Raw genomic sequence first — 12,615 nt, 5'->3', positions numbered from 1 at the left:
AGACCCACCAAGGCGATTTCATTCTTATTTTATCCACAAATAAAGCGAAAAGGTCGATGATAAATTGGTTTGAATCTTACCGTTAAATAAACATTTTCAAAAATGTCTTGTACAGCAATGTTGTACAGTTCTATTTAGAAACCGTTGCAAACCTTCAAATCTATTTTAATTTAAGAGGTGATAACAAATTTGTTGAAATATTGCTGTTTTCACTCACCAGCAAGTTCAGGGTCACCACATGTCAAAAGCCTAATTACCCCCCTCCCCTGAATAAAACAAACGTCATAGACATAAATGTTTATTAATTATCATTTATCATTAACAGTTACATCCCATGTTACAGATTCAGATAAATGCCAATGTGCACATGCAGATACAAAATCCTACATTAAATCGGAACAAATCCATTAATTACAATCCCATAATTCATCCCGCCTCTCGCGCTGTCTAAGACGGCGGAGGCGGCGGCGGCGTGGTCAACAAACTATTAACATCAATCCCTGGTGGCGGCGGCGGCGGACAATTCCCCGGAGGCCACGAGAACGCGGCCGTTTGCCACGGCATGCTCGCCGTCGTCATGCTCCCGTTAGTCGTGGTGGCCCCGGGCGGCGGCGGCTGATTATTCGCGCTCATCCACGGCATCATCTGCGGCGGACTGCTCGCACCTGGAGGCGGAGGCGGTGGCATGATTCCGGGCGGACCCGGCTGCCAGCTCATGTTCTGAGCGACGGCGCCCCACGGCGGCGGTGCCATTCCGTTCATGCAAGGAATCGCCGCGCTCGGCATCGGCGGCGGCATCAGAGGTCTCGGTGTCATCTGCGCCTCGAACAGGTTGAAACTGGCCGTCTTGCGCGTGATCGTGGACGTGGTGGTTTCGGATTTGGCCGCTTCTGGGGGTGGGCCCTCGCCGAGTTCGGCCATCAGCGACATGTATTCTTCGTCGATTTTGGCCTTGTCGCCCTGGGCTGGGGGGCCGCCTTGGCCGGGTCGCTTCTGGCGGCAGTCGCGGGCGATGTGGCCGGCGGCGCCGCAGCTCGAACAGACGATGTTGTTGGTGACGTTGGGCTTGTCTGGGCACTGCAAAATTTAACCAAACGACATGTCAAAGGGATTCCGACAACATTGTTGTTGGGCTTTGGGCTACCGATTCGGTTTCCATAAAAATGGCAATGAATAACAAAACATTTGAAAACTTGAGGGTTCATTTGAATCTCATTACATATTACAACATTGTTAAAACTGTCACGAACGAATTGTAATAAAATAACAAATAGGGCCATGAAAATAAACGACTCGATATTATGTCAATTATTGTAACGAATCTTTTTTGACAGCTCAGACAATAATTTTGTGACTAAGCTACGCGGCACGTCTTGATGCATTTCACAGCCGCTCTACATCTGACAGTTAATATTATTTTAATTGTCAATATTACTTAAAATATAACGTTAATCCTTTATTGCTGAAGATTGAACAATCTTGATTCAGTGCTGAGAAAACTTTTATATGATAAAAATACAGGGTCATTATAAATCATTGTCCCATCGCAGTTGGCGTTGAAAACCCACACAAATTTGGGATGAGCCGCTAGCTTCGCAATGTTAGACAAACTAGTAGACAAATTTGCACTACCGCCAGCAGCGCTACCTATCGGCGATGCTAGTCTCACTCATGTTATAAAGCTTGCGGCACATTCAACTACGTCACCAACGCCTACTGCGATGAGACAATCATTTACAATGACTCCGTATATTTAAAGATTACAATGGACATTTTGGCAAAGGGTGTGTTATGTCTAATCACGTCGTGTAAAAACTATAATTTAGATTGTTTTCAAGACCTCGATGGGAAATTTTCGTAAAAATAAAATGTAATACTGTTGAGTAATTGACTATTAGAATAGATTATTTAATCAACGTACAAATAAATCTAGGTGGGAAGATTTTAAATAAAAGAGCGATAATTATACGAAAGTGGATGTTTGTTAGTCTGGCAACAGCGAAAGCGGTCATAACAATGCAGATTTAACTAATGCAGTAGATAAATCACATAGTGACGTTATTTTTGAACTACAATGTTACGTAAGCGATGAGTTTCACGTTGAAAAACGTAGAAAAAACGTGGAATACTCTAGCAAGTGGGTCCGAACTGACCCAGTTGTTATGGTAATCTTAATCCGATCAAATAAAACAGCGACTCCCAAACACTTTCGCAGGCTTTTCCGAAAGGAACTTTAAAGAATTTTTCATCTTTGATTATCGTAGCTTCTTCGATTTTTTCAGATTTTTGTTGTTGGCACTTCTTTCGCAAACTACACCGCCTATCAAGTTCTACTGGTGGAAAGCCGATACTCAACTGAGTGATGCAGAGTTTGTATTGTGACGCCGAGGAAGAAAGGGGTTGAACACCGAGCAAGCACATACGTTTGATGTGACGTTAATGTAATTTAAGACGCAAATAAAGTACACAATCGTTGAAAAAGTATCATTTTACGACAATAGTAATTTACGCAACGAGTGCATAAAGTAGTATGTGTACTTTCTTTCATCAACGAACTTGACAGTTTGACACCACGAGCTGGAGGCAAGTGCGGCAATACCACGACCGAAAAGAAATACACCGTGCATGAATTCCATTGACTAATTTTTCTACGACTCAGCAATTAGAAAAACAATCAATCAATAACAAAACACACGAAGATCGAGCGACCAGTTCAATTGTTTTCAATGTACTTTTATGATTCGGCTGTTTCGGTGAGCTCATTTGCATAATGAAAAAACGACACGCAGATTTTTTAACGCTTTTTTCCTTTTTTTTGCCATTACCATAAGAGATATTGTACGCACGAAAAATAGTGAAACGTAGTACTTTTTTTTTTGCAGTCATAGAAAATGCTACTTACGTAACCAATTGGGAAATGTCTTATTTTGTGTAAGGAATGGGGTATTTGCAAAATAGCACAAGTTACATAAAATGATATTTTTCTACATTACCCAGAGAGCACAATTTTCTTCTCACAAAACAGTGAGGAAAGTTGTTTTTTCCTCTCTAAAAACGACAAAATTGCAGTGTTGCATCATTGCCATTGAATGTTGTTTCACAAAAAATATTCTAAAAGCCTTTGCTTTTCTTATTGTACATTGTTTTTATAATTTGTAGATGCAATCAGAGAACACTGGCAACACTGTTAAACTGTTGACATATTCACGAGAAAAAAAAAGAGAATTTGAAGTTTCGTTCATAAAGTCGAAATCTGTAATTTGTGAGATCGAAAAATGTTCGAGTCCAGTTCGGACATCGAAAAGACTGCAGAAAAATCAAGTGCATATTCCGGAAAAATCAAAAGCAAAATATGATTTACTTCCTTATTTTTTGTACTAAAACAATTTTTTTATCACTAGTTGCGAAAACAATTTCATTTCCTAACCAGCCGCGAAATGACGTTGCAAAACTTGGGTCAATTTTGAAAAATTGCAAATGACACGTCGAAATTACAAAAAAGCATGTAATCACTTTTCTACGAAAAGTTCGCTGTAACACACTGTGTTTTTCAATATCTAACAATTAGTGTAATATTCTTGGCAAGAGCATATTTAGAACACTAACCTTTCGCTCGGATATAAAAAATAAATAAATTACAAAATCAGCAATCAAGTTTTTTACGGAATACAAGTTTTCTGCGGATGGTTGGCAGTTTTTATTTATCCCCGGTGTAAAAATAAAGTGGGTGACGAAACATTAGAGACACGCATGTATAAAAAAAAACTGGCGCGTTCAATGCACCGCAATATCTCATCGTCGTTTTTAAACATCATCACATCTTTGTCTAATCGTAATTCATTGAACTGCATTTTCAATTTATGACACGTTTCTGTTTTTCTCTCAGTTGATTTATGTTATCTTAATTTTGACTTTTTCTTCATTGAATCAAGTTAGATGGAGCGCACTTGATTTCAATTTGTCTTTGATCTTGATTTATGTGTTGTTTTAGAATTGGTTATAAATTTTTTATTGACCACACTTTCATCTAATCTATTTACGGATTCTGACGTCAAATCCATCATTTTTATGCTTTAAAATTTGAAATTACACAATTTTACTTTGCAAATATAATTTGTTCGGTTTTGTTGACAATTTACTAAATGTCATGAGCTCGTCGGCGCCAAGCCACAAGTTTTCGTCCAACATTATGAAAAGTCTGTCCTCTTTTTTATTGACCTTCATAAAGTAAATCCTCGAGATAACAGAACTATTTCAACTATGCGACTCTTAAAATCGTTTTATCACCGTGTGAAAATCACAATCTCCCCCATTAATACAGAGCGCCCAGAAATGTGGTAGCAACTTTTACACAAAGTGTCACAAGATGGCACTTTCGAAAAGCCAAATCATGGCCTACTAAATCTGAACTGCGCTGCGCTTATTACGGCCGTAACAAAGCTCGGATTTTCAATGGAGCAATTGATTCCGCTAACCTCAAAAAATTCACCCTTAACCAACTCCATCTGTTAGCGAAATAGAAAAGAAAAATGTAATTTGAATTGAAATTATCCAATCACAATCACGTAACGTGTTTATTTTGTTAGGTTAACACTTTCTATTTTGTCATTTTGACGCGAAATAAATTTTCACGAATACGTTTCATGAACGTAAGAATACCTAATAATTACAATAATCAAATTATGAAACATAATATTTATATATAAAATGGAATTGCAAAATCTGAAAATGGATAGAGCACAGTAGAAAAATTAAAAGTAAAACTATCTATCTGCAGGAAGACAATACCTTTCTCGTAAGTTTATAATTTTAGAACCTTCCTACTTGTGAGTTTATTCTGAATGGATTTCGTTTTTATGTAATCTGTTTTTTTTTTATAAACAAATGTTTAAAATTGGTTTCATTACTAATTGGATAACAACTTTACAAATTTTATCTTTGTGTTTATCACAGGTAAATATGGAATTCTGTATTAAATGTGGATGCAAAGTAGTAACCAGTGGTTGACAAGGATTTTTTGGAATTAAATATGATAAAACTTGTGTGGCAATATTAGCCAAGTCTTTTAAAAGCCCCACAAATTTACAGACCCCACGGTCTTGAAGCCAAACTAATCGTAACAAGGGTCCTGGAGTTGCTGTAGATAATAAAGAAGAAACATGTATTACAGTGAAATGTTTCATTTCGTTTTTTTTTAATAATTATATCAATTTTGGATTTGGTTTGGAGGTTGCTGGGAATTTGAAAATAACTGTTGTTATTTTCTCCACATGCAACGCACTATTTTCCCATGTTAGTACTTCAACCTTGATGAAATTCAAGGAAATTTAAATTATTGTGGCAATTTAGTTGATTTGTAGTTTAATATCTTTAAAGAGATGGCGCTAGTTAAGGGTAGATTTTTTGAGGTTAGCCGAATCAATCATTTAGCTAGTTTGTTACGGCCGTAATAAGCGCAGCGCAGTTCAGATTTAGTAGGCCATGGCCAAATTTGTTCAATCTTGCAACATTCTATTTTTGAATTTTTTCAAAAGAATATGTTAAGCAGATTTTCTGAACAATTTTCACCCCCGATTTGTGCACTAAAATTTGTCGAGATGTTGCTCGAAGGGTTCAGTTATGCATTGAGCATAATGGTGGTCAATTTGAACATTTTCAATAAAATTTAAATTTGAATGTTTTACGTTTGACAATTTTGACATTTATTTATCTCAATTTAGATAGCGGCGTTGCCATGCATAAAAAACGTCTCTGTAAAAAAGTGTCATCTTGCGGAACCAATCGAAAAACTTGCTACCACATTTCTGGGCGCTCTGTATAATTCACAGAAGGCAAAACCGTTTTTTCTCGAAACTGCATTTTTGGACTTGATGATATTTGCCTTGACGCCCACAAACTTCTTTCGAAATTTGCTTCGTTGCCGATATTTTACAAGAATCGAATTTTAAACCTCTTTTTTCTAAAAACATTTCGCGTTAAAATTCCATCAAAATTGAATTTCAACTTTTTTTTAAATGTCTTGTACATTTCCTGTTTTTAATTTTTCACATTTGATTTATCTACACGTCACTGTTTTTCTTTACTCATTTTGTATTCAACTTTCATTTCGTATCTGTTTTTTTTTTTTGTATTTCATTTTCTCTCGAGTCACATGATCCAGTGCTGAGGCCTACCTGGAATGTTCGGAAATCTGCGTATCGGGATAAAAGTGCGTCACGCCATTTAGCTAATCGGAGCGGTAACGATGATTAACAAGCGTTAGTGCAATAATGTTGTCGTTTTCGTCAGAGTAAACGTTACACTGTTACAACATTAACACCTACCAGCCAAGACTTGTGGTCGGTGGCACCACAGTTGTTGCACCGCATCCCGTCATTCTCCCTCAACGTCCCGTTCAGCTGAGCCAACTCCCTCAGCTGCATCCGTCTCAGATCGTTCTGATTCTCCGGAACTTCGACACCTTGCCTGATCACCTCCTTGATCTGAAACCAAACACCCCGATCACGTTCCCGTCCACAAGACGAAGATCCCGGATCGCAATCGTCTTTACCCGCTCCACAGCCTTCTTCACGCACTCGGGATTCGTGGCCGTTATGTACGCGTGCAGAGGCTCGTCTTCGCCGGGTAGGGGCTGTCCGTCCTTCCGCCCCACTTTGCCCTCCTTCACGCTACCCTTACCTCTGATGATGATTTTAGCCCCCGTCTCCTTTTCCATAGCTGCGAAACAAAAAACGAGATCATTCGAAACCGGTGCCTTGAAACACTTCTACTCACTTTTCAGAGTGTTCCCTCTGGGGCCGATCAACAAACCTACAAAATTAATTTCAGGATGCTCTTCCTGCGGGATCATGACTTTGTCACTTACTCGCACTACTGGAGGCCTGCAACTCAAATTTCAATCAAAAATTAATGTCTTTTGTCACCAAACAAGGTCTCGGTTAATTGACGTGTCACGTGATCGAAACGATCGGGATCTAGTAGCTGCTGGAAAAACGTGTCACTTTTGACAGATGGTTAGTACAGTCGTACAGGTCTGTGGGGGCGCTCTCAAACGCACTTGATCCTATCGATTCACGTGTCGAAGTTGATACTTACTTGTAATCCATTGGAGGCTTGAAATCGGGATTGATCTGTTGCATCTTCAGGACTAGAGCGTGCCGTTCTTCTTCCAGTTTTCTTCTTGTTCTGAACTCTCTCGTGTTCAACCGTTTACCGTCGCTGCTGTAAATCGGTTCGGGCGAGGGTGATCTGCACACACAAGAAAACATAAAAATAATTTCCTGGAATCGAGTGCCCCTGCTCCACCACCACTGATTTTCCCTCGATCTGGCATCGAGGGAAGTTCTTGGTGGCGCAACAAATGGCGTTTTCTGTTACTGGGGCACCTATCTCTAAATTGGGACTGATTTTAGCGACACAAGCCGAAATGTGCTGGCCGGACATGACGAAAAATCGAAAATTAAATTTTTTCTATAAAACAAACATTTTTTGGTTATCCATCATGGCCGCCATTTGAACTAATCATGAAAGAAAAAACTGATTCTAATTTGCACCAACAATAATTAAGACAACTGAGTGAAAAGAGGTCACGTGAAGATACAGCGCCAACTCGAAATCTGAGACAGTCTTAATTCTGACATCTGATTGGTGGAGCACCGTCAGGTGACTGGTGAATATCAGTTTTTCCGTTCAATTCCGCCCGTTATCGCCAACACTCTATATATCGATAAATTTTCTTTTGGAAATTTTTGTGTAATGCAACTTTAAGTTCGCACCCTAAAGAGAAAATGTTAATTAAATGCTGCAACAGTAAAAATGATTAATAGCGCCTTCTTGTTTATGGCTGAAAGTAAATATTTAGATTATTCATTAACAGTTATTTGAACGTGGGACCAACTGCTGAGCCTTGATGACAACAAGCTCTAGCACGCAGTCCCGTGACACTCAACCCAACAAATCCTGTAACAAATTGTTCGGGAGAATTTGATACACCATTCATTGGGTGGATACTGTCGTATTCCTAAACAAAAAAGGTCAACTGGTGTGAAAATCTCGCTCGTCCTAGTCGATTTACTTTTCTTGGTTTTTTTGACCAACGTGAGGTCTCGTCAACGCGCTAAAAATAAGACGAACATGATTATTCTTGACCTTTCTTACGCGTAGCTCCAGGTGCTAAAATTAGCCGAGAGTCACAACTATTAGATTTGATTCAAGGTGCAAAGACACTTAAGTAAACACCCACACTGAGTCGTGTTGGGTCAGTGACAAATTCTATTTTTAAAAAGCTGTTTATCGACGTGGCGTACGAGTATACAGGATGTTGGAAGTGTAACGTCCTTCAAGGAACAACATTGACAAAACAAACAAAATAACATTACATATTAGTCCACAACTAGCTCCACGTCATCGGTAAAGAAGTTTTCTTTTTTGCGAGTAAAATATAAAGTCGGTGTCACTTTTTGCAGCTCAAAACTAAAACACCCTGTATATTGGTAAGTTAAGCCGCCGGTTAAATTTCCAACTTTTAACTGTCTATTCTGATTGTAAATAACTAAGGGAAAATTAAAAAAACATTATATTGACTGGTAATCGGTGCCAAACCGCTGACGATGGTCCGATGTTGATAACTAAGGTTGGTAACACTTCACCTTTCCTCTGGATTGGCCGGTATCCCCAGGTCTCCGGAACGAAGTTTTCTACTGACTTCCTCAATCTGGAGTTGAACTGTAATAAAACGGGTTAGAATAGGGCAAAAGCCCAAGAGTTAGATTTTGTTGAAAAAGTACAATCTAAATTGTGAGCTAAATGTAAAAGAATTATTAATTTATCTCTTGTCAACGTTACAACAAAATTTTGCTGAAACATCTAAATATGATTATATCAATACAGTGGAAAATGATTGGGGTAACTACAGTAGAAAGGTCAGGTGATCGTGAACGTTTCTTGGTGTAGTCATCCACAAAATCCATACTTACAAACTGTTGTATTGATACTATCCATATGATCCAAAATTTTTATGAAGTGCTGGCATCACTACTTACCACACCACAACTAATCTCATAAATCGCAATTGCCCTAAGAACTACGCTAGGCTTATGACTAGTTTACAGTGAACAAAAGGCAAATCCACTTACGTAAATAGGCTTGTTCCTGCGTCTTGTCCAGGTTGGGGGGCAGGATAGTGGGCATCCCGGGAATGAAAATCTTCTCGTGCTCGCCCCCGCCCCAACGGGACCGCCTCTTGCGCTTCTTCGTCCCGTCGTCTTCTTGGCTCCCTGCGGGCGACGTGTCAGTTGCGAACACTATCACAGCTGGGTACTCACCGTTCGACTGGTTGGAGTTACCGTCGCCTTCCTTCTGGGCCACCAGAGAAGCGAAGTTTCTGGTGGCCGCGATCGTGGCTAGAGTGTCCGCGATCAGTTTTTCGCCGTCAGGCTCCGGAGGGGTCTTTTCCCTGCGTTTTTCTCTGCTCCTGCTCCTGTCGCGCTCCCGTCTGTCACGGTCGCGGTCTCTGTCGCGGTGTCGGTCGTGGTCTCTACTGGTTTTCCTTCTGTCGCGCCGATCGCGGTCTCTGTCGCGGTCCCGGTCCCTGTCTCGGTCCCGGCGGTCGCGGTCTCGGCTCCTGTCACGGTGCCTGGACGAGCCCATTTTCTCGAAGTGACGTTTGGGTGCCAACTTTCAGCAGGATCGAACAGTAGGGCAAAAGGGACAAAATGCGACGTGTGACGGTCGATGAATGCGCACGTAACACCTTTGAGTAATCACAACGTAACCACTGTTAAAGCTACCAAGATGGCTGCCTCCGAGTTGTCGAAATGCAGAATGTGAGCCGGACCACTATTACCAACCTAACGAATGCACTTTTTTGATTGGTATGCCTGGCCTGGATTCACGATTTCATTTTCTGTCGTAATCATAAAAATATTTCGCAAACCTTTTTAATAAAAAGAGGGACGCATAAGACTACTACAACTGTTAACAAAAAATTATATTGCGGATATTTCCTAACAGATGTAAGAATGCAAATTTTTCAATGCCAGAATGTCGGTCAATATCTACAGAGTGATTTTGAAACATTTCCGGATTATCACGTATGTTTTCAGCCGGATCAAAGCTTCCCCATACAATAACAACGATATCGGTTAATTAATTCGGCATTAGTGAAATTCACCATTTTTAATAATCTTAAAACAATTATTAACTTCAGTTGAAAAATCGAACAGTTACCGTACTGTGACTTTTTAATACTAATAACAATAACATTGTAAAAAGCGGTGGTTCTTTTTTCAGAAGCAACTGCAATCTTTTATCGCACAAAAACATTTTCACTTACGCTTTCGTTTCAACTGATGATTATCCCATGAGCGAAGTGTCGAATTAGGGCTTCTAGCGTAGAGGGCTTCTAGAAAAATGTAAAAAAAAATATTCGATTATTCTATTGGTGATTAAATTTATTACGTAGAATTCCATAACACCCTGTGTTTAATTTTAAACCTGTTTTGAAGAATTTGCGGAAAAAATGATAAATAAAAAAAATACGATGTCTATTAAAATTTAATCAAAACAACAAAACAATTTTGAACGATTTATTTAACACATCTTCAACTTCAACTGGTGAATAAATAAACAACTACTTTAATACCAAATGTGATGATTTTTAGTGCGTATTGAACAATAACCACACAACTAGTGCTAGTAGATACAGATTCTAATTGTTATTTATTTAACCAGTTCGTGTGTAAATTAGGCTTTTTTTGGCAGGAGTGGGCCAGTTTCAAATACGAGTGAAACCAGCGTTTTAAACTGACCCAGTCCTGCCAAAAAAGCCCATTTTACACAGGAACGAATTGAATACAACGTTTTTTTTGTTCGACGAGCCCCCCAAAGGCTCCAAATCGCTGAAAATCTTTAAAATTAGCTTGACGTTTCGTTTTGACAAGTTGTCAAATTTATCAAAATCCGTTCACACAGGAGAAAATTCTCAAATTCTGACAGTGTCAAACAAAAATATTATTTTCACATTTATTAGATTTATTTAAGTGAAAAAATTTAGTGAGCGAAGAAACGTGGATCGGTGATTTGCCTAATTTTGGGGAATTAAAGTGTTGCTCTACAGATTTCTTATACCGTTCATCTGAGTCAGTTGAACGGCCATTGTTCGCACAGAGAAGCACCATCTTATGATCTAAAGACGATACAGAAAAAAATGTATTTGAACATTACGATGTACGTAAGTTACCTTAAGCAGAAGTGAAAAATCGACAACAACAATATCATCGATTGCTAGCTGGAAAGGCCTGACAGCATGCGTCATGAAAAATAACAGCAACTTCTTATTTTTGGAGTTCCACATGTACCACGGAGTGTTATACAGATTTGTAAACAACTCGTTACCCTAGAAGATATCTCAATGATGCGAGTAATGTTCTTTCTTCAAAATCTATAAACACCGTTCACGTTGTTTTGGCATAATGGCAAACCATGATTTATTTTTTTAACGTTTGACACAGTGTTTGATTTCCGTCACTAAAGCGGACCTATCAAAAGGAATATAACATGTTGCTGAATTTCCCGTGATGTCTGAGTATTCTTCTGTTGCGAACTAGTAGGTAAAACTGACAACAATGCACTAGACATTGACGCAATTTATAACCTCAAACCTAATTCAAGAGACAGCTTTACTACAAAATTAAATGCACAATTTCCGTGGCCTCCCATTATGCCGAAACAACGTGAAGGTATTTTATTATTATTTAGATTTAAACTTACCTGATCTATCAACCCCTGACTGTCAATAAATAATGGTACAATACACACAGTCACAGCCACACCATTGATAATATCTCTTGGATAAGAAACTGACTCTTCAAGATCCTGGAAAATAATCGATTTAGAAGGTTATATGGAAATACCCTCATTTAAATTCTATACCCTAACGGCTGAAAATATGGCAGACGTGCACACTGAAAATACCCCCAAGATATAAAATAAACCAGTGACACTATATATATTTTCCCATTGTCTTAATAATCTGTAACATAGCGTGATTCTAGAGGAATTTTTCTGTTGCTAATTTTTATACTTACTCTTTCAATGTTGCATACGTTTTAATACAAAATATCACCTTGTTGGTAACTTCATCTTGAAAGTGTACGTTGTAATACAAGTTTTCATCTTCCACATGGTTGTTTCGGTGCATCATTTTAACACAGTCGTTGAGAATATAAAATTGAAAGATCATATGCTTTGTTAGGTAGCGGATTGTAAAAATAATACAGATCGTGATGTAAATGTCGGCAACGTAAGCCCAGAAATAGAGGACATAAATGAATGTCATCCAGGAGGGACAGTATTCTTTGATTAATTTTGTAGCAAAGATGACGTCTTCAGCAATTTCGAAAACGGGAAGATAAACAAATGCGGTCGAAATCGAGACAATTACGCTCAACACATAGTGAACCTTCATTACTGAACACTCTTCGAGAATTATTTTCCTGACTTGGTCCCTGGCAGATTCTAGCTGTGTAAATGAAGATTTAATAAATTCAACTGCCACCAGGTGATTGTTTTCGCTCCAAAGAACACCTACAGCGACTCCAATTATCTTAAAAAATT

General features: G+C 38.8%; 1 protein-coding gene across 2 annotated transcripts; it reads right to left on the bottom strand.

The window, feature by feature from the left end:
* Positions 1–285: 285 nt before the first annotated feature.
* Positions 286–9,835, bottom strand: SF1 (splicing factor 1). 2 transcript variants are annotated; one of them, XM_069055885.1, is made up of 8 exons: positions 9,324–9,835; positions 9,135–9,275; positions 8,649–8,724; positions 7,096–7,248; positions 6,775–6,887; positions 6,551–6,717; positions 6,324–6,482; positions 286–1,077 (listed from the first exon to the last, which is right to left on the bottom strand). In XM_069055885.1, the coding sequence occupies exons 1-8, from the start codon at positions 9,646–9,648 to the stop codon at positions 448–450; spliced, it is 1,764 nt and encodes a 587-aa protein (XP_068911986.1). In that variant the 5' UTR covers positions 9,649–9,835; the 3' UTR covers positions 286–447. The 2 variants fall into 2 exon arrangements, with proteins under 2 accessions (XP_068911986.1, XP_068911987.1); XM_069055886.1 differs by having other exon boundaries at positions 6,775–6,881.
* Positions 9,836–12,615: the final 2,780 nt, after the last annotated feature.

This window comes from Tenebrio molitor, chromosome 8 (genome assembly GCF_963966145.1).
Source record: "Tenebrio molitor chromosome 8, icTenMoli1.1, whole genome shotgun sequence".
NCBI classification, from domain to species: Eukaryota; Metazoa; Arthropoda; class Insecta; order Coleoptera; family Tenebrionidae; genus Tenebrio; species Tenebrio molitor.
This window is presented reverse-complemented; position numbering and strand designations above follow the sequence as displayed.

Bases quoted from the DNA above. Each gene is read 5' to 3' on its own strand.
- SF1 (XM_069055885.1), bottom strand. From the start codon at position 9,648: ATGGGCTCGTCCAGGCACCGTGACAGGAGCCGAGACCGCGACCGCCGG. The intron at 8,725-9,134 runs GTAAGTGGATTT...GTTTTATTACAG, and splicing joins GCAGGAACAAGCCTATTTAC to TTCAACTCCAGATTGAGGAA. The intron at 1,078-6,323 runs GTAGGTGTTAAT...TAAATTTTGCAG, and splicing joins CCGACCACAAGTCTTGGCTG to TGCCCAGACAAGCCCAACGT.